This window comes from Mytilus galloprovincialis, chromosome 4, assembly GCF_965363235.1.
Source record: "Mytilus galloprovincialis chromosome 4, xbMytGall1.hap1.1, whole genome shotgun sequence".
Taxonomy (NCBI): Eukaryota; Metazoa; Mollusca; class Bivalvia; order Mytilida; family Mytilidae; genus Mytilus; species Mytilus galloprovincialis.
The window spans coordinates 37,467,483-37,489,968 of NC_134841.1; the positions used below are offsets into that span (position 1 = coordinate 37,467,483).

The following is a 22,486-nucleotide window of genomic DNA, read 5'->3' on the forward strand; positions in this document are numbered from 1 at the left end:
TTGACATAATTCATTTGACATCGTGCTATTATTGAAGAAGGATATCTGATATCCGAAATATCTAATATTTGTTCATTTTATAGTTATTTAATGGTGATGTTGTACCCTTTCTGACTTGTTATATGTTATATTTTGTAGTGTACAGAATCATATTACATGATCCATCGCCCTGTAAGATTAATCGTTGACTATTTATTCGGTCATTTTATATATATATATATAAGAAAGGTGGTATGATTGCCAATGAAACAACTCTTCTCAAGAGAACCAATGTCACAGAAATTAACAACAACGAGCAATTAATATCGAAAAACAGATATGTAAAACAGCACTGAATTACAGGATTCCGACTTTGGACAGCCACATACATACAGAATATGGCGGGGTTAAACATTTAAGGGGGTTTAAGGGGGTTCCAACCTTCTCCCTCATCTGGGACAGTGGTGAAACAGTACAAAATAAGAATGAAGTATCAAAATCAGTTTTAAAAAGTTTAACTCATCAGATAGATACAAATCGAAATACATCTATCAAAAACACAGAGTGGACATGGCCGGGTACTTTTACATCCCGACAACAAAAGACACTAAGTACACAAAATCAATATTAATACCAATAAAAACCATATTCAAATATATAATTACAGTGTTGAATTGGTAACCTTTTATAATACTAAGTTTATTTAAAGGATCGATAAGCTTACAATGTACCAAGATCGTTTCTAAATTTCGTTCTATTAATCTCTCATATGTATGGGCTTTAACCAAATACTACCTTATAAGGTCACTAAGATATAGTTTGTTTTATTAAATTGTAACCAAAAAAATGTATATTAATACTTAATCTTAATTTCATTACCAAGGATGAAGACATCACAGAAAATCAGTTCGCCTTAGCCAGGGGTAGTGTCATAAATTCCGGACAGGATCTGATAAATTGTTTATTATAAAAAATGTGCTCTATGTTTAATATGTTTGATATGAAGTTTAAGGCGATTGTATGTATACACCTTTACATGTAGCTTTATGTGTAGCCACTTCAATGGATGTTGAACTACTTAGTGAGATAAATAAATGAAAAAATAATTTAATTCTGGTTAACACAATGTATAATTTAGGTTGTCCTTAAAAAACATGTCTTGGTTATTTTTTTAGTAAGATTGTCGTTCAATTGACGTATACTTCACATTTCCTACATTTCCACGTTTTCTTTAAGTCTTTTTTTCACTCTTTGAATCACAAACATCAAATAAGTAGAACCTACGTCACTAATTTATAATGAATTAATTGTGTTTGATCTGAATAGGCTAAATATATTTGCCGCTGGACGTTCATCAAAACCATAATCAACATCAGTCAGCTTATAATTACTAGGTAAAATTGACAAAACTAATTATTTATTGGATTATACACTTTCAGTACTCTCTTTGTTTCGATGCGATTAAATAACTTACACACTAACAAAATTATTTATTATAGTAACATGGGTTTGTGACAAGTGTACAACACAGACTAGTTAAAACAATTATTAGAACACCAGACCCTTTGGGACTATAATGCCCTTTAAAAATGTCTATCGTACTTACTGTACGACGAAAAATATCAATTTCGTAAATTTTCATACCAAAATTTCTTTGAAATTCCCTATTGAAAGCGTCCAATAGCTATTTAGCAGTTTTCTTTCTCGGATACTGACAAAGTAAATATCCAAACTGTTCATGTTTTGATAGAATGTATCAATTGCCTTTATTTTTTTTTTAGAAATATTGAGGTCATAAATACTTGTTATAATTACATTATACTACATCGTTGTCATCACAATCGCGTTCATCTTCTGATTTACCAACAAAACAACAAGGTTCTAATCTAAAGTAAAAGAATGCCGCACCTGATCTAACCTTACTTCGATCTTTTGCTACAATCGGATTTTATGAGTCTCTCCGTTCGAAGTTTTCGAAACCATCATACACCGTTAACTGTCAATGTCGGTGAAAATTAGTGGACACCAAAAAAACAACGAATGCCTTTGTTTTGATTTTGATTTAAGCAAAGTCCTTAATTGTCATGTATTCCAAGAACTTAAAGGTCTAGACATGACATTGCAAACGATGTGAAAAGTTTTTCGAACGTTTTAACTCCGAAGTGTTTAAAGTTTTTATGATGGCCCCTCCTAGTGCTCTATCTCGTTGTAGCCAAAAGCTGTCCTATATGCGACGATTGTGATGTTACCAAATAACCGATTTTCGACTTGCCTTGGACAATACGACCGATTTAATTATTCGAGCAGTTATGCTAACTCTTACGGAACAATTGAGATCAAATCCGTTTCTTTGCAGGGTTCGAATTGCACAGTCTATAGGTTTCCGTGTAACGTTTTATAGACTGTTGGTTGGCGTTTTGTTGTTTTCTTTTTGACGATGAATATTTTTTTATTGTTGGTCCTTTGGTATCGTCTGCCTCCGTGTTCTCGCCTAATAATACACCGACTTAAATAAGTAACTAAGATACTTAGATAAGTATTAATTTACTTAGCTAGCTTATCTGATTTGATTTCTAATGTATATAAGAAACATAAAGTTCTACACCTACAAAAAGTTCGTACTGTTTTCATTCCGGGTCTTTTACCACTCCCTATGTATATGAACCTACACAAATTTCTTATAAATGATATATATAAATTACTGATAGGTAGACTGAAAACATTAATTCATTCTACCGTCAAATTAATTTGTATAATTCGCCGACTTGAAAAGGCACACCTTTTCTTTAACTATACATTGTTCATTCATTAAGTTTACAAATACGTAAAGGTTATGCACAGCCTTTAGATGTAGAAAATATCTTGTTTGATGACCTTTTTGACAAAGAAAAACTTCATAACCTTTTTCACATTGTTGAGAAAGTTATAGTATGTTGTTATAAAGGGGAGTCTCTCATCCATCGTGTGTGTTGGAGCGTTAGTTAAACATTAAGTATTGCAACAGGCGTAGTGACTCTTCAACTTTCTCCCAGGATTAATACGATGTATCTAACTATCGGGGCGAATTTCATACTTTGATGTGGTACATTTCGTTGATTATAGGCAAAATAGTGTGTTTAATATTTACATTGACAAACATATTTCATACTTTGTGAAATGACTAAGATAAGATTTTTATTACATAGAGAACTAACTTGATTTTATTTTTGTGATTTTAATTTCGATTTTCGGATGTACATTAATAAAGACACAAAATGATATATTTTAGGTAAGTAAATATAAATCTGCATATCTTTTAACAATTACACGTTGTTTAGATTTTATCTAATTTATTACCAGATCAAACTTTAATTCATGTTCAGAAAGAAGGTATTGAGGCATGTCATGTTAACAGGACATGTGTTTTATTTACTTACATGTATACATTAGCATGTCTTATATTAAACCTTAAAATCTTTATACAATTTATTCTTGTATATTCTTGTATAATGATTTTCAAACGGGTTTTTGTTCATATCATTAATACTAGTATATATATAAGCGAAGTCTATGAGAAACTACACATCCTCCTTAATCTCCGATCAATAGATTTTGAATCAATTAAATAAACACTATCGTTAAGATAACTGAAATTTGCCTTTTTGTGAAATAGAATGTTTTTAATGTCGTTAGATAACCTAAACTTGTATTTGCAACTGTGTTGTGGTCCCTTTTAAATATAATGCACAGCATATTTGAAAATTAAGGAAATGAAGTCGATATACACGAGACCAAATGAATTTATAGGAATAACTAATTAACACCAAAAGAACGTCGTATGTATTGCCATTCTTCATTTTAAAAATTCTTTTGCGAAGGTCCAAGAAGTAAAAACTGACAAGCGGTGTCTCGATGATAGCATCAACTACTGTTGTACCTAATTTTTAGCTTGATTTCCGAACTGTTGGCTCTTTTAATGGTGGTTTTCATCGTGATTGTTGCTGGGATTTTTCCGACGATCAACCAAAAAATAAAAGTCGACGTTAGCCCCGGATATATCACTCTATGTAGATATAAGAATTAATTAATCACAATCTTTTGGCTCTTTAGATGATGTTCTTCGTCTTGAAAGTTGCGTCAGGGTTTTCAGCGATAACCCAAAAAATGAAAGAAGTTCAAGGTGGCTCATAGTATTGACTTATGACGTATCTTTTTCGATCTTTACTTCCCACTTTTAATTCTGTCGTATTGAAGGTAAATCTATAAGTGCACATCAAATACAAAAAACGGGACACGCTTTGCTTTGATATACTTTGTTTTTTATACATGGTCGTGTCAACGTTCTCTTGTCTGTGTGAAATTAATTATCATGTATCATGAATTCCAGTCAGTGGTTATATAATAGTACGTTCAATATATTCTACACAAATAACAAAAGCAATATGTATTTTGGCAATCTTCGTTTTCTGTAACAGACATTGAAAGCCTCAAATACAAAATGTAAGTATTTAACTGCGTAAAAAAACTTTGATGATAGTTACAGTTTTTAAAAAAACAAATTTATTCAAATGAATTATGATTCGGCAATTTTAAAGCTTTTATATGGAGTTTATCAAAGTCTTTAAAATGTCAGATTCATATTTTAGTTTTCACGCTATTAATTTTTCGATTTCACTGGTTATTTTTTTTAGAGGATTCGGCATGTCTTTATAACACTCGCTTCTCTTAAAGTAGTGGACCTACTTCAGCGACATTATTACCTATCAAATACTGTACATATACTAGAGATCAGACGTGGTTGTCTGTCCCTGGCGGTAATGTTAGCTTAACCATGGGGCCTTAAGACAGTCGATATTTCGCAGATGACACTCCAGTTTTATTTGGCTACAAATTTTCATTTTATGGTGTTAAATCGACAGTATAAAATTTTTGAAGGTCTTTTTTTTTCTCATATAACTCTTAGGTTGTTTAAGTTCTAGGTGAAGGCAAATCCAAAAAAAAAACTATGTTTGCTTCATTGTTGTAGTTGATTACTTTTTTTTAATTAGAGTGTAACCAAACTTTAATGCATATATGTTCAAAACATTGCTACTATCACCAAATATGTCAGAAGATACAGTAAGAGCAACTAGATCATACATAATTCTCACATTTTCATTATCTGTACGATTTGAACGTCCAGTTTGCGCAAACGATGTTGATGAAGGGCGTAAGCTCATGTATAATTTCTTACGTTATTTGATATCTGGTGGTTTTCTGTGTAGTGTTTGCGGAGTTTTATAGTTGAATATGCGGTATGGGCTTTATTCATTGCTGAAGGCCGTACGGTGATATATAGATGTCAATTTCTGTGTAATTTGTCTCTTATGACAGTTGTCTCATTGGCAATCATACCACATCATCTTTTTTATATTGTCTTTTTTCTTTGCCTTTTTTGGGGTGGGGCATGCTAAAGATTTGTCAATTTCTCTTCAACTTGTGAGTTTTCAATGTTCCCTTTGTATCTTCCATATCTTTTTTACAAGCGCTATTTCGATTGTGCTTTATTTTCGAGAAGTCTTGTTCCCAACATGTTCTTCGAAAACCCATGGAGAGATTTGAACGATTACCATTTCAAACTGTCAAATTAACAAAAATTGTGCATGACTGTATAGACAGTACATGCGTAGATAAATATCTATAAAATTTAAGCATGTCATAAATAGATATGTTTTAAAAATACAATGAAACCTGCTATGATAACTATGTATATCATGTTATTATACTACAATGTATTATGATCTGTGCGTTCTATTTGTAATCTTTAGTTGCCTCTGGAGGGTCCCTTTAATCCTACTTAAATAAAGGTGTACTCATTTTTTACATTGTACATGCCAATCTGTGTTAAATATTCTTCTTTTCGATACATTAGCTGTAAATGAAAGTTAAAAGTGTAACTTGTTCTATTTCAATTTGTATGAATACAACTTACACATATTTCGTATATGGAAACAATAATCGTATGTTTACTTATCACAAATATGAAAAAATCTGCAAATATTTATGCTAAAAATGTAATTTATAGTCAAAGGATTTATTCAAATACAATATTTACAATTTGTTATTTGTAAAGGATCGAAATAATTATATAGCAGATATATGTGTTTGTATATTCTGGGCACGTTCGAAGATTATCACCTGTGAGATCGAGTCATGGACTGTGAAGTATGCTGAATTAAATATTTAAAAAAAATCAATTCCATTTTAATAAAAACCGTGTCTGCATGTTTTACATATTATAAATTAACATGTAGGCTATTACATAACTTTTTTTTATTAAATTACTGTACAGTTAAGTTTCAAATTTAAGTCAAGTGAAACCAAGTGAAACATGCAAGGTTTCATTACACTTATGCTCGTTTGTACATGCATAAAACGTCACAATTACACTAACTTTGACAATTAACATTTGCTAAATTTTATAACCAGGTATATATTATGAACCTTTTTAGAATAGTTTGAAATTAAAATGAAATTAAAAAGGACGGTAATTGGCTAACTTTTAGTTAAAAGTAAATAAAATTGTATTGCACCTAAATCGAAATTTTTAAGACTTGAAACTTGGAACATTTAATTACCATGGATCCATTAATATATTGAGTAATTATTAAGCCGTATTTCTTAATTTCACGAATTAATGAAAATTGCACTTTAAAGACTCCTTGAATTCTTAATTATTATTTTTTTAACTCCATGAAATAACATGCTTTATATGTTCATAAAAAGAGATATATTAGGAATCCGTATTCAAATTTTTGAATTTTGATTTTATTTATCATAAATTATTAGGACAAACTAGTATTTTATCTCCAACTTTCTTTTTTGATGGAAAAAAACCCAAAATAATCAAAATAGCCTCATTTTCAGATGTTGTCCCTAAAAGATATTCGCTACTCGACGTTTTCTTCAAAATGTGGGATATATATATAGATCTATATTGGGCAAAGTCTTGAATCATAAATAATACGTTCAAAGACTACATATGAGAAATTGCTATATTAGATCACATACACTGTTTGTCAAATTCGTAATATGTATCACATCAAAGTTATAAGATATTATATAATCTCATTTATAAAATGTACACCAATAAATCAACAAAATTTTGAAACGCTTAAAGAATTTTATTTTTGCAATTTCTTGGGTTAAACAATTATGGCTCTCTAAAATCATGCACTCGTTGTTTGTGCCTGGTTCTGTTCTCTTATTGTGTCGTGACACAAATTTTTGTACATTTCTATCAATTTAAATGTCTAATTTTATGTCGATCTGATTTCAATGTAGATTACATTTACATCAGTTACATATTAAACTTGTAAATCTTAAATGTGCTGTGAAAACTCCCACCAGCGTCTTTAAGATAAACGGTATATTTGGATGACATATATATATTAAATATATATGAATAAAATGAAATGTGGGGTATAATCAATAAGTGAAAAGATATCGAATCACGATCTATGTATTGTTGTTTGGATTTCGACTTATGAGTATCTTTCGCCTTTCCTCTATAAGGGTCTGGATGAGGGTCTTTCATTTCCATGTTCTTAAACATTTTAAGTCATTTTTCTCTATCCATTATAATTTTTGCCCGTTATTCTCTATTTGTTAAATTTTAGCACTTCGATATTCTGTATTCTTCATCTTTTTGGTCCATTTTTCTCTATAATCATTATATTTTAGGCCAATTGTTCTCTATAACCAGTAAATAATCATACCGCAACACATAGAAAGAAAAAGTTATGTGAGGAAAAAGGGTTATGAATGCAGTTCGGATGACGTACTTTCCTCATTTTACAGTGGCACGTAAGAGGACCATATTGAAAAATCCGTCTTTTTTCTCTTCTTTATTTTCAGAAGAAAATATACACCCACTCTTTTCTAATGAAATCATTTGAATCATGTATTTTGATAATATGAATTTGCAATTAATATTTTGATATGTTTATATAAGGTGTTGGTTTTCCCGTTTGAATGGTTTTACACTAGTAATTTTGGGGAGCCAATTCTCCGTGTTGAAGGCCATACATTGACCTATAATGGTTAACTTTTATAAATTGTTATTTGGATGGAGAGTTGTCTCGTTGGCACTCAAACCACATCTTCCTATATCTATTTAGTCTATTCAAATGAAAGATTCACTTCTATGTAAAGACTACACTTCATACCCTTTCTATAACGTTTGTGGTTAGAAGTGTATAGCAACTAATATAAGAGTGTAAGAAACTACCATCTCATTATCAGTTAAAAAAGATCTTCTCATGTTTATTTTATCAGCTGCAATCTTTCTTTCTTTCTTTCTTTCTTTCTTTCTTTCTTTCTTTTTGTTCATGTTCTTAATGTTTTGTTGTTTTTATACTAATACGTGTCTATTTGATTTAATGATTTTAAAGGAACTATGTATACATTTTGCAGTTAAATGTTTATTCTTTGTTTAGTAAAGGTTTTGAAATATCGGCGGCTGGACGTCGCTGACACTATAGTGAAGACCGTTTGGACCCCATCTTAAGTATTTCCTATCTTCTTGTTTAATAAGTAGAATAGAGAAAAGAAACGGGAAATGTGTCAAAGAGACAACATCTCGTTTTTTTTACAGTAAGGAAATTAAAGAAAATAATAAATATTCTATATCATAATTAAGCAGTTAAGAATGTATGTAAATAAAGTTACAAAAAAAAACTTAATATTTTATTATAGACGGTTGACGGTGTTGAATAAATGGTAATCATTCATTCTACATAAACTTATGTCTTTGATTAATCTCCCCGAACCACCTTTGCTCGTTTTTAAAAGCTAATATTACTAATGCAAAATGCAGACTTTAAAGTTAGGTCTGGTTTTATGTATAATGAGTACAATAGCTAGAATCACATGACGAAAGCATAGGTAAAGTAAACAAAATAATTACGCCTACAATTTGCATTTCTGGTATTTTTGTAATCTAATACATTGAAAATTGCATTATAGTGATAGATTAAATCGGTTATGCCTTGTTATTCTGAAGAGAAATGTTCTTCAAACAGGTGAATGTATGCATAAAGAAAGCATGAAGCTGATTATCCAAAGAGTCAATAAAATTATATCTATCTTATTGATAAGACACAGTTCTTAGTCAGTATAAAATACCAGTTTTTTAAAACCTAATTACTATGGCATGTTTTGATTACAGTCATTACAGACACAATTGCGTACTTATATTTATAATTAGTATCTAATCGTATTTTAAAGAATTTAGATATCATAAGGGTAAAATAAGTATATCTTCAAGTTTAATACATTTTAGTTACTGTCTGCATCAAAATCATGCAAATTCGGAAAATATGTTAGTAATGTATCAGTTAATAGGAGCTGTCATATGGATGAATCTTGATAAATAATTACAGTGTGAACTTTCACTTAAAACGAGAGCGTTGGTATAGTTTGGAAATGGAGCCTTTCGACAGGTTACATGCAGATACCAACGAATGCATTATATACAATGAAGGTCCTAATGTTGTAGCGTAATAAAGCATCCCTGGCTTTCGGTTGTTAAGTTCGAATGTTGATAAAGAAGATAAATCTAGAAAAGCGATTCAGACGATCGAAATTTGTAAAGGGTTAATTTCATTCGCTGCACTAAATTACTGTCAAGTCTTTTTTTTATGATGCATAATCAATAACTGACCAATTTATGGCTAGAATTAATCGGATGCAGTTATCAAACTTTATAAAAGGACTTTTAAAAACGTCCGAGTTTTCTAACTATGTAAGCAATTGTACACTGATCCTTAAACATCTTCCTAAATGTACATGAAATATTTGCCACTGGAAGTTAAACAAGCTCCAATATGTTAGTCAACTCATTCTTAGAAACGTCACGTCAAACTCGATTTTGGTCAAGAAAGTATATTTTATACTAGTTTTACGTCCTAAATATACATGAAATATTTGCCACTGGAAGTGAAACATGTTCCAACATATCATTCAAATTATTCTTAAATACCTCATATCAAATCGGTTTGCCTTACGCTGTCACCGTCTACAAGAAATTGAATTGTACAAGAAATGCGATGACGGAAAGGTATTTTATTACCTTTCAAAGTAAATAGCTGGAAATCAGAATCGAATGCAGTGTAATGTACTATGATGCAAGCCGATATAAAAAAATTAATTTCAATTAAAACAGAATGTTATTAGTGTTTGGTATTTTAGAAAGCAGGTACATAGTATACCACTGTCCTGGTTTAGCTCTTGGTATTTTAGAAAGCAGGTACATAGTATACCACTGTCCTGGTTTAGCTCTTGGTATTTTAGAAAGCAGGTACATAGTATACCACTGTCCTGGTTTAGCTCTTGGTATTTTAGAAAGCAGGTACATAGTATACCACTGTCCTGGTTTAGCTCTTGGTATTTTAGAAAGCAGGTACATAGTATACCACTGTCCTGGTTCAGCTCTTGCTTTATGGGTAAATGTGATCACGATTTTGCTGCTAAAATTGTACGATGTCGCAATAGTTAATATATCGCGATATATCATCCTACATGTATTAAGGAGAACCTAGTTAGATATTATATACAACATCAAAGAGTGGGTATTTGTCACGATCCACTCGAACTACTAACCAATTCATTCATTATTAACAACATGTGTTGAAGATCGTAGGTTCAGAATTGGATGACCAGTTTGATGTTCAATTAATGTAAATTTTTAGTAGTTTAAAAGGTGGCATTGAATGGGCATTCTTCTTGAATACCAACGACAGTAAATACCATTTCTACTTCTGAGATAATAAAACCACAATAATACTGAACAAAGTTAATATTTTAATTGACGGTTTGATAGCCTTTTCTGACAAGGGGGAGCTTTCAGTTTATTCTTAAAATTCAGAAAGGTGTCATTAATTTGAGTCATCAATATATTTAGATTCAATGTTAATATTGACGTACAAATAAATTGGCAGGCTGTGTATTTCAAAAGAAGCATATAATACACTTAAGATTTAACTAAGCAATTATTCGGGCATTTTAATTATATTATTAACATTGCACCTAAACTGAATTGAAACATCTTAAATCCAACAGTTGTCGGATCTCGTTATAAAGTACTATTTTATCTATAAATAGTACATGAATTGGCAATTGTCGAAAGTATGTACCAGTTAAAGCTCAGTCATCGGTTATAATTAGTGAATTAAGGGTATAAGTATCTATTTTGTCTTTGAGTGTTTCTTCAAATTCTCCCATTATCCCACTCCTTCGAACAACTGATTTAATTCTGCCAGAATCATTATGTACAGAAACAACAACATTATGCAACTTGCTGCACTATGAGTACTTAAGGGAGAAATAAATCTTCAAATTAGAAGAAATTGATATGGCTCATCTAATAGGTAGACATTATTGGAAATTGCGTAATACCAGGTAAAAAATAACCTGATTTTAATGCTTTACCTAAATTTTTGATAAAGCAGTGCAATTCGATGAAAATTTCCGTGTAGTTAAGAAAGAGTAATTGGTTTTCTATGCTAAAGGGAATACCGGTAGTATGTATTATACATAGAGTTCCAATCATGCTACAATGTTGACTGTCATACCCCTTTTTTGACATTTATAGATGTACTTATTATTCTGTTTGTTTTGTTCACACATTGTTGTCAATACAATCGAATTTTATACGACTGTCATACAAGTGAACCCGGTTGCAATTTGATAAAAGACTTTTCCTTGGAGCTCGATATTTTTTTTATTTTACTTTTTGACTCTTCGAAGAAAAAAAAACCAAGTGTAGAAAGTCTTTCGTACAATATATGCTTATATCAATTACATAATTTACCAAACCATCACTTTAACTGTATTAATACTGGGAAAAAGGGGGAGGGTAGGATTTTGCTGATAATAAACATTTAACCTCTTGTATAATATATATCGTAGGCTGTACATCACTGACCCAAGACCATTTCGATTGAGGAATGACTACTAACAACTTTTCAATAAACTCTCTAGAAAATTTACTTTATAACAAATGAGGTAATGTTTATTGTTTAAAAGTCGGATTGTTAGTAGCAAAACCAGTATTGCCTTGTAATATTATTAGAATTTGTTTATAAAAACAAAATCATCTTTGTATATCAAAACATAATTTTAAGTGCTACAAAAGGATAAAATCTCATCAGGTTTTAGTCCTGTACATCTTTATGTCAAATTCACACATAACTTGTAACTGCAGTTGCTTGAGCTTCTTTCCTAGACTCTTCTTTTTCCAAACAAATCTCGAACTGTTTTAAATACGTCACTTATGCTCAGTGCGTGTTGCAACCTCTATTTTCCAGTTATTCGTGACGTATTTTCAGCGTCATATATGAGCGTCACTGATGAGTCTTATGTAGACGAAACTAAAAAATGTCTGGCGTACTAAATTATAATTCTGTTACCTTTGATAACTATTTACACCACTGGGTCGATGCCACTGCTGGGGCATCACTGTGGTTGGCATGAATATCAATATTGTGGTCATTTTTATGAATTTCCTGTTTCCAAAATTAGTATTTTTCGAAAAACTAAGGTCTTTCTTGTCCCTAGCATAGATTACCCTAGCCGTATGTGGCACAACTTTTTGGAATTTTGGATCCTCAATGCTCTTCAACTTTGTACTTGTTTGGCTTTAAAAATATTTTGATATGAGCATCACTGATGAGTCTTATGTAGACGAAACTAAAAAAATGTCTGGCGTACTAAATTATAATTCTGGTACCTTTGATAACTATTTACACCACTGGGTCGATGCCACTGCTGATGGACGTTTCGTCCCCGAGGGTATCCCAGCCCATTAGTCAACACTTCAGTGTTGGCATCACTGTGGTTGGCATGAATATCAATATTGTGGTCATTTTTATGAATTTCCTGTTTCCAAAATTTGATTTTTTCGAAAAACTAAGGTCTTTCTTGTCCCTGGCATAGATTACCCTAGCCGTATTTGGCACAACTTTTTGGAATTTTGGATCCTCAATGCTCTGCAACTTTGTACCTGTTTGGCTTTATAGATATTTTGATATGAGCATCACTGATGAGTCTTATGTAGACGAAACGCGCGTCTGGCGTACTAGATTATAATCCTGGTACATGTACCTTTGATAACTATTTCAAATATTATATTATATTATTTAATATTATACTTTCTATAGGGAATCTGCAGTTTCAATTTAGTAAAACACAACTAACGGTCATTATATTTGTTTTCAGGTATAGTTGTATGCTAGTGTATATTGGATTCATATCTCTTCTTCATGTGGGTCATACAGAAGCAAGGAGAAAGGTAGGTACATTAGATCTGGACTGTAAAAGTCCTGAAAATAAACTTATGTGGACTAGTATCTAGTCGGACGGTGACCTATGCAAATTGTTGTTACTTCGTCATTTGGTCTCTTCTGCACACTATGTATCCAGATTCGAAATCCATGGAAGGATCCAAATTCCAATAAGCAATTAATAAATAATGTGTAACTGTATATAAGTAAAATCTGGATGCGATTCCCATGAATCCCAATTCCACGTTTTTCTAATCGGGATACATTTTTACCTGGTGTGTGGTTGAAAGTTGATTCATGGTAATCATTCCACACTCCTTATTTTTACATATTAATTTAGTTATATTTTTTACACTTGAGTTGCATTAAACGTTCATTTTTTAGGAATGGAGTGTTTTTTGAAAGAACAGATAATGCCCTGTACCTCGACAAAATCTTAAATACCCATCAGTAACAAAAACATGTTTTCTGGAATACAGTGCACTAAGTTTAAGTACCTACTAATTGGTTAACTGTTATTATATATATAGTTGCTTTTCCTGCATAAAGCATAATATAATATTCCTACAATCCATTAGGCAATCATATAGTTTTATTACATAAATCTATTTGGTATATTTGAAGTATGTTAAGACAATTCTAGCTGACAGATTTTAATTTTTGTCATTTACATTTTCTTTTATCTCAGTTCTTGTATCGTATCTCAAAGTAACCGTACCAATGTTGCTTTACTATTTATTTGGAAATGGTTCTGATTGCTTATCTACAAATAAAGGCAACAGTAGCATATCGCTGTTCGAAATTCATAAATCGATTGAGGAAAAAACAAATCCGGGTTACAAACTAAAACTGAGGAAACACATCAAATGTAAGAGGAGTCCAACGACACAACTGAAACACGACACCGAAATGCAACATACACAGAAACGAACTATAATAATATAACAATGGATATATACCTGACAAATAGTCACAAAAGAGAATAATTTAAATTTCAATTTCAGACTAATTCTTCATCTTTTATTTTGAAATTCTTTCACATCTTATTAATAAAATATCTGCAATTGAAATATCCGTTCGTATTTTTCGATTTGCTTGTTCATCTTTATAGAAAGTATTCAGTTAATCGTTAAATGAAGATCCAATTTCATTGCATATCCTATACATGTAGCTCACAGAGTGTGACTGCCTATTACATGTATATGTTTCTGTTCAAAAGCATTTATAACAAGTATGTAATATATTTCAACACAGTTTAAAAACTTATATACATGACTGAAAGATAGACGTCCAATTTACTTAATGGGTTGATAGATGTTTAATAAACATACATACTAATGATACATGTACATAATAGTAGATAAATATTATTTGGAAAATTATGTATACTTTTGGTTCTATTGTTATGAAATGCAAAAAAGGGGAAATTAGCATAACATTAAACATATGGACTCCAACAAGTGTTAAACATTTTAAATATCAGTTTAAAATCCTGATACAACTCATGTACAGATGATAAAGGCACTGAATTGCATGTACATGTAGGTTGGACGACGTGTTAAAATGCCTAACACGTATTTATTTGCACTCAATTCGACAGGTTCATGAACACTTCATATACATTATGTATACAAGCAGGGTTGTCGAACCATATGGAATTCACTTATATCATCGTTATTTATACCATTATATGGGTAATTGAATATGTATTTTTGAAGGTAATTGATAATCTGATAGGATTCAAGATTTCGTTTTGTAGTTCTACGTTGGTGACAAATTTATGGGCACCTTTCGTAAAGATATTCAATAGATACACATCACACAATCTTGATATTACATATTAACATAATAATAAAACAATCCATCAAATCATTTGTATACACAGTTCAGACGATGGGTTTATCTTTAAATGTAAATAAGTCTTCTGTTAAGAAACAATTTCAATTGAATATTTTTTTAAAACTTTTACCAATCGCCTGTTCAAATAGATTATCTTGAACTACTTCGCGGTTGCATATTTCTGTGGTAAAATTTCTGATACGCCGATTGCATCTTTTCATCGAACCATGTAACAGAAAGGACCAAAAGTTAAAGTTATTCAGAAATGATTGAACAATTTATCTATTTCAACGTAGCAGAGAGATAATCATCAATTGTTTCTTCAGAAGAGATCGTTATGTTTGATAATTAAGGCTATAACAATGCCAATCTATCTTTTATTCTTTTACATGTGCTTGCCAGTTGTTGATATATCTGTTCTTGATCTTCATAATTCCATGTTAGAAAATCCTAAACATAATAATAAAATGAATATTGTTGAACAGATAAGATTCTTATTTCCGGAATATATTACTTTGTTTAATGTTATTGTAACTGGAAGTTATAAAGTTTATGTCTTTGCTTATTGATTTGTAAACTTTTTTGATTCAAAATTAACGCCCTTAGTTCCTCAGTTTATCTACCACTAAGAAATGACAGCTTTATAGTATTGAAAATCCACTGCCGAGTTGTTATCAACATTTAATGCATATATGTTTTAATCGTTGGGAACTCATTGACGTTCACCTTATACATGTTATATCCTCTTTGATTCATTTGATCAGAAGCTATCAAGTCAAGAATATGACAGTTGTTTTCCAATCGTTTGATATACTTGAACTTTTGATTTTGCCATTCGATAAGAAACTTTCCGATTTGAATTTTCTTACTTTTGTTATATGAATTTTTACTGAACAAAACAAATCTTAAAAGACCTGAATATAAATCAACATGTCACGTTCAGCCAGTCTTTCCTTTTTTTATTTGGATATAACCACTAGAGTAAACCAAACTCAGTTAGAATATGCTTTCCGTAAATAACGATATGGCTAGTCTGTTAGCAGAGCAGTTAATAGCTGACATTAACCTGTTCAAAATATACTCTTCAGTTATCTTGTGAAATACTTGGTATTATATTACCCCAAAGGACAAGCTTATATGCTTATGTTCAAGAAATTGCTTTTGTTTCTTTTTTCTAAATTATTTGATTAATCAAGTTTCCAAAATTCAACAGTCAGACATTCTTTCATTACCCTTTCGATTCTTAACACATGGAAATTCTTTAGAAACATGAAAGACATTATGATCGGCTTGCTCAAGTACCCATTTTCTTTTGTAAAAAGTCAACATGATTTGTCAAGTCGCTTTTTGTAAATGACACGATTTAGATATTAAGCATAAACCGAAATAACTCTGCATAGTCTCAATTCAGAAACACAATTCATTGAGTTGTTAAATCTTAATTTTAAAAGGCAGTGTTTCCCTTGTATCAACTTCATATTATATTCCGAGGTCAAACTAAAGAACCCAATCGTTTCTGAACACTATTCCCAGTCATGATACTGATAAAATAACGCCTGTCATCGTTGAATTGACATGAACATAAGACATCATCGAGTATATAATTATACAGAGAAAGACAACAGTAGTATACCACTGTTCAATAGTCATGAATCGATTAAGCGAAAACAGATACGTGTCAGAAACCAAAACCGAAAAAAAGTCCTTTTTGCTAATAGAATTGATCCTTAATATTTAGGACTACATGTTTCACTTGTTGGTGTCATTACTAAACGGTCTGCAAATAGACTGGAAAGATCTTGATTCACCACGATCGAATCATCTTTTGTCAATGAAATGTAACTATACACGACTGTCCTAAAAGTGAGATGTTAATAGTCATCAAAGGTACCAGGATTATAATTTAATACGCCAGACGCGCGTTTCGTCTACACAAGACTCATCAGTGACGCTCAAATCAAAGTAGTTATAAAGCCAAACAAGTAAACAGTTGAAAAACATTGAGGACCATAAATTCTCTCTCTTCCCCCCCCCCCAAAAAAAAATGTGCCAAATACGGCTAAGGTAGTCTATTACTGGGATAAAAACATTCTTAGTTTTCCGAAAAAATCAAAGTTTTGTAGCTGTAAATTTATAAAAATGACCATATAATTGATATTCTTATCAACACCGAAGTGCTGACTACTGGACTGGGGATACGATACCTTCGGGTTAAGCTAGCTATCAAACTAGGTTTAGCCTACATTTTCCATGTACCAGGTCAGTTGTTTTCCGTTCGTTCCGTTGGTTTATTTTGGCTAATATTTGATTTGGCAAGTTCATGGACTCCCTCGTTTTTAATATACCATTTAATTCGGTATTTTTGTTAATACCCCCCCCCCCCCCCCCCCCAACAGATTCACAATTACCATTGCATATGTTTTATACGTTTCTAAATGAGTACTTTTTTTATATTGCAAATACTTTGGAGTCATTGTGATGTATTTTCAAAATATATGAAGAATTTCTTTTGAGATTTTCTATCACAGTTAATATGCCAACACAGCATCACACGTTTATGTTTCTGAAGTGAGCATTCATTTGTGATCTTGTTATTGCCAGACACATTATAATAAAAGTGACGTTGTCTGATTAAAAAGAATAAATAAGAAGCATTATTAAACAAAATACAAATTGTTATAACAACACGTAATAAATTGAATGCTCCCGCAATGCTTTCTTGTTTTACCTTCACCACGAACACTTAAAGCCGAATATTGAAAGCCAAGGATGTATAAAATCGAAAGAATTCAAGAGCTATATCAAAAGGAACTTGGAAGTTGCAAATAGGGTATTGTTTATATTTGTATAGACACTATCAATCTGTTAATCTTTGAAGAAGCTTCACAATTACATTTTCTGCAGACAATTAATGTGTGGATTTTGTTGTTTCTGTTTCATCGGCAATGAATTTATGTTCAAATCTCGAATCACAAAAATACTTTTAAGTACCCTCGATCGATCCTTAAAATTATCGTTAAGGCTCAGGAAAAGTCAATATTTGTATTTCTGTTATTGTTTTTACATGTTACCTTGCATTCTTGCCATAGCTTCTATTAAAAACAACTTTCAGATCATTCAATACGTCTTCAAGGGTATTTTTCTTTGGCTCTGTTGTCTATTTGTCAAGTGTATCGCGATGCTGACATTATGACAAAATATGCTAATGTGTTTAACAGTTTATTTTGGAATTAATTTGCTGGAACGTGGCCATCTACTAAAATGTACTTTAAGCAAAGTAATTTGTTGTACTGTTCAAATCTATCTGCACTAGGGTTCCTGCAGGTTAGGCGTCTGAAAAATTGAATTATCAAGTTGTTATATTCAAATAATTGCTAGTAACATCCTAAGAGGATAATATAAAAAAATGTAAACAAAGACTAACCTATTCGTTATAAAAAGATATATAGCTCTAGACGTTGGTTATTGTGACATTGAGCATATGGATAAGAAGTTTTTAAGTAATGAATTGAAGTTTTATTTATTACAATATTTCTTTACATTGTACATATAGAAGTCATCCTAGCTTGTCGTAAGACACTTGTAAATCAAACATTCTTGATCATGCACATTTTATAAAGTCTAGACCGCACATCAAAACAGGTTTGTCAGATTTTGTCTGGCTTTTTTATTTTCTTTGACAAATCGTCTAGTCTTGTAAGCTCTCTTAGATTTTTTTTCCTAATATTTCATAGGAGTAGGTATACAAGTATGGCTACATACATTCTTACTAAACAAACCTATTTCCAAAATTATGACAGTGTTATCCATTAGTTTGATGTGTTTGAGCTTTTGATTTTGTCATTTGCTTTCCATTTAGAATTTTCCTCGAATTTCGGTATTTTAAAATTTTCTAGGTGGCGATTGGTAAGCCTTTCATCTTTTTAAGGCATCTGTTATTTTTTTTGTTATCTAGGGGCATTTTGAATTCCTTGGCTATTTTTCAGAGTCACTGCCTTTTCACATTGATTACTTGTCTTTGTTGTCTTTAACATAGAAGACACATTACTAAGACATGGTTATATCGACTAGGCGCGAGTGAACGCCATGTAACTACCAACTAACCCAAGTTTTGTTGAGTAATCGTCAGCTGTCTTATAAAATAGTAAATGGAAAACGTAGAAAAACGTTTCTTGGATCATCATCTTTTTGCAACATCAAATGGACATTTTACATAAAAACATGCCTATACAGATAAATCACATTTATTTTTACTTATCGTCGAGGTGCTCATTAAAAGGCAGATACACAGTATTATAACTAATATACCTAACTCCAAGGAAAAGACAAAACTAAAGTTCCTAATCAAATGGCAAAACCAAAAGCTCAAATACATCAAAGACAACAATTATTATTTTGAATGATAATTTTATGGATTATATAAAAAGACAATTCACCATCATAGACCTTTTTACATAAAAGTTTTCAACTACAGATCGGCCTCCGAGAGTGAGCGAAACCAATAGTGCACTGTCAGCTATAAAAGGCCACGAATGTACAACCATTCAAACGAGGAAACTAGCGGCCTGATTTATGTAAAAAAAAACATGAATGAAAACAAAATATGATATCCACAACAAATATATTGTGTATGAGAATACATCTTTCATTTATTCATAAAAAAAACGTTTAACCACAGACATTTACATGTAGTCTGATTTTAAAGAAGTCCTAGCTATAGTTTGAAACAGAAATTCAATTTAAGAAATGATTAATGACCACGATTACTTGTCAGTAGAAACATCCTTGTTGTCATCTTAGTTTATTATGTAATGAAAAGATTATATGCGAACATAATTAGAACATTATTACCTTACTGCTATCTTGTTATAGGGAAATGAAATCAAACTGTATTAAAGAACTTATTTGAATCATTTATATAAGGTGTCAGTTATCATAGGATGACGATCGAATGTTGTCCCTTCAAACATCCTGTAACACATTCAGTCATTTCTATTAACAAAACTGACAGGAAATAGATCTTTATTAATTTAAAGTTCCCTATCATTTTAAGCTCTAGGCTATTAGAGATAGACTTTTTTAAATGATTATAGTTCTTGCAACTTCAATTTATTTTAAAGCAAAGATGCGAAGATTTAAAAAGATATCCCGTCGAAGTCCCATTTTCCTTACGGACTTAGATCATTTTTTCTAATTAATTTTGTCTCTGGTTGAGAGTTTGTTTGTAACTTTGGTATGACTCTTCTTTCGTAACCTGTACTGGACCAAACCAGTTGGAATTTTCAATGCTCTTCAACTTCGTACTTAATTTGGCCTATTTAACTAATTTTTATTCGAGCTTCACTGATGGGTCTTCTGTAGACGAAACGCACGCTTTACGTACATAATTTGAATCCTGGCATTTATGATGGGTTTATCTATAATAAGAGTATTTACAATCACTAGGTCGAAGCGACTGCTGGCGGATGTTTTCTCCAGAAGGGGATCATCAGCCCAGTAGTCAACCCTTCTGTGGACATGAATATCACTGATATGGTCAAATCTTTTGATAAACTGTTTAAAAAACTTTAAATATCCGAAATAATAAGGATTATGTAACCCCGGAATAGATTACATCAGATTTATTTGTCAAAATCTTTCGCATTGTTGGGTCATCAGTGGGTTCCATTTTGGTTTTTTAACTTTTTTTTATTAGAGTACCTCTTCTGAGTCCTTTGAAGTTTTAATTTTTGAATCTATGATGAGTTGACAGTTGAGTTTTCATATAAGGAACATCATGCAAGTATGAATGACTGGCGGCATCGGGGAAAGACACCGAGTTTTCCGCCAGCTAGTTTTGGTTTGAAGGGGATTGTGGTTATATCGCTTTAGTTTTAAGTACTTCACTTTGTGATGGTTTTTTTTTAATTTGGTGACGTCTTAGGATAAGACAAACTTCATTGACCAATACCCTATTGTGGGATGATTAATCAATATACATATGATACATAAAAGTGATTAACAGGTAATAACACGACAGATATCAATATTGGGAAAAAATCTGCTGACTCTTCGGCAAAAAATGTTTTAATCCACTTCGTCCTGAGCTTCGTCTCACTCCGTCTTTCTTTTTTTTTTTGTGTTGCTTTTCTGTAAACTTTTGTCCGTATTACGCTTCTGCATGTATTATTTCTTTTTTCGAAGTTGTTTTCGATTGCTCGTTGGTGTCTTCTCTTCATGTTTACATCGTCAAATTTTAAAGAGCTCTGTCGCACTTTAGACATGGAATGACAATCAGGTATTCAAAGTTCCAACGTTTGATTGAGAAATTGTGGTTATAACTGGCGGCGATTATTTATCATTTAAAACTAAAACCTTCAATTATATCAAAGGTGGCGAAATTAAGAATATTCTTTACAGTCGCTGATTGTCGTTAGAATTTATTTATTTGAGATTATTACTACTTTTAGCTTGACTTTTATGTTATTAATGTTTCATTGCGTGTGAATGCTGCAAGTCGCGCATGGTACCTCCATCCACTTTAGTTTTTCGAGAATGAGACACAGGTAGGACCAAGAACTCAATTTTTTTTTGCTAAATACAGCAAAGTTACTCTATAGTGGAGGTAGAAATTCAAACTGATAGCCATTTACATATTATAATATATTGTTTCGTCTTGATGAATTTGGCGGACCCACATTAGTCAATAATATGTAACGATAATTACATGTACTTGTATAAAATGATGCATTATAGTCATATTAGTTGTTTTTTTGACAGATTGTTTGGCCACACTTATATGAATTTGTAAATATATAAAATAATATTGAAGATGCGGGACTTAAATGAATTAAAATCAATCACACTAAAGCGGAAGCTTCTAGTCTACAGATTTAACATTCAATAAAAAGAACCATCTTCTCTAAAATAAAAAAATAAAGATGAAAACAACAATAACATATATTTTTTATTGAAAAACGTCCATGACTTGCAATATCGTACTTTTGTCAGTATACATTCGCTTGTAGAAGTATATGCTGAAATAAGCTCCAAAACAAATTATACAAATAAACTCATCATAGATACCAGGACTAAATTTTGTATATACAAAGCTACAATTATACACCAAATACCATTGCAATTAAATTATTAAACCCGTTGATATTTTTATCAGGTTATATAAAGTTTATAAAGAGGTTGCTTACTTACTTAAACCATATTCATACGGTGTAATTAGTTTTTGGACAATTGAATTAAAAACGAATAAAACTAACTAAACGAAACAACAAAAACACTTTATACGCAAATCGTACTGTATTGTATTAATTTCCTGATAAAAAGAAATATAAACTTAAAATAAGATATTACATTGTAACAAATTCTAGAAA

General features: G+C 31.3%; 1 protein-coding gene across 1 annotated transcript in view; it reads left to right on the plus strand.

The window, feature by feature from the left end:
* The first annotated feature begins 2,796 nt into the window (after positions 1-2,796).
* The window catches only part of LOC143072055 (thrombospondin type-1 domain-containing protein 4-like), a 58,786-nt gene continuing 39,096 nt past the window's right edge, over positions 2,797-22,486 (plus strand). Inside the window, exons 1-2 of the mRNA XM_076246837.1 lie at positions 2,797-3,247; positions 13,216-13,288. Of these exons, the coding sequence (XP_076102952.1) occupies positions 3,234-3,247; positions 13,216-13,288 (87 nt within the window). The 5' untranslated portion in view covers positions 2,797-3,233. The remainder of the gene's footprint in view (positions 3,248-13,215; positions 13,289-22,486) is intronic.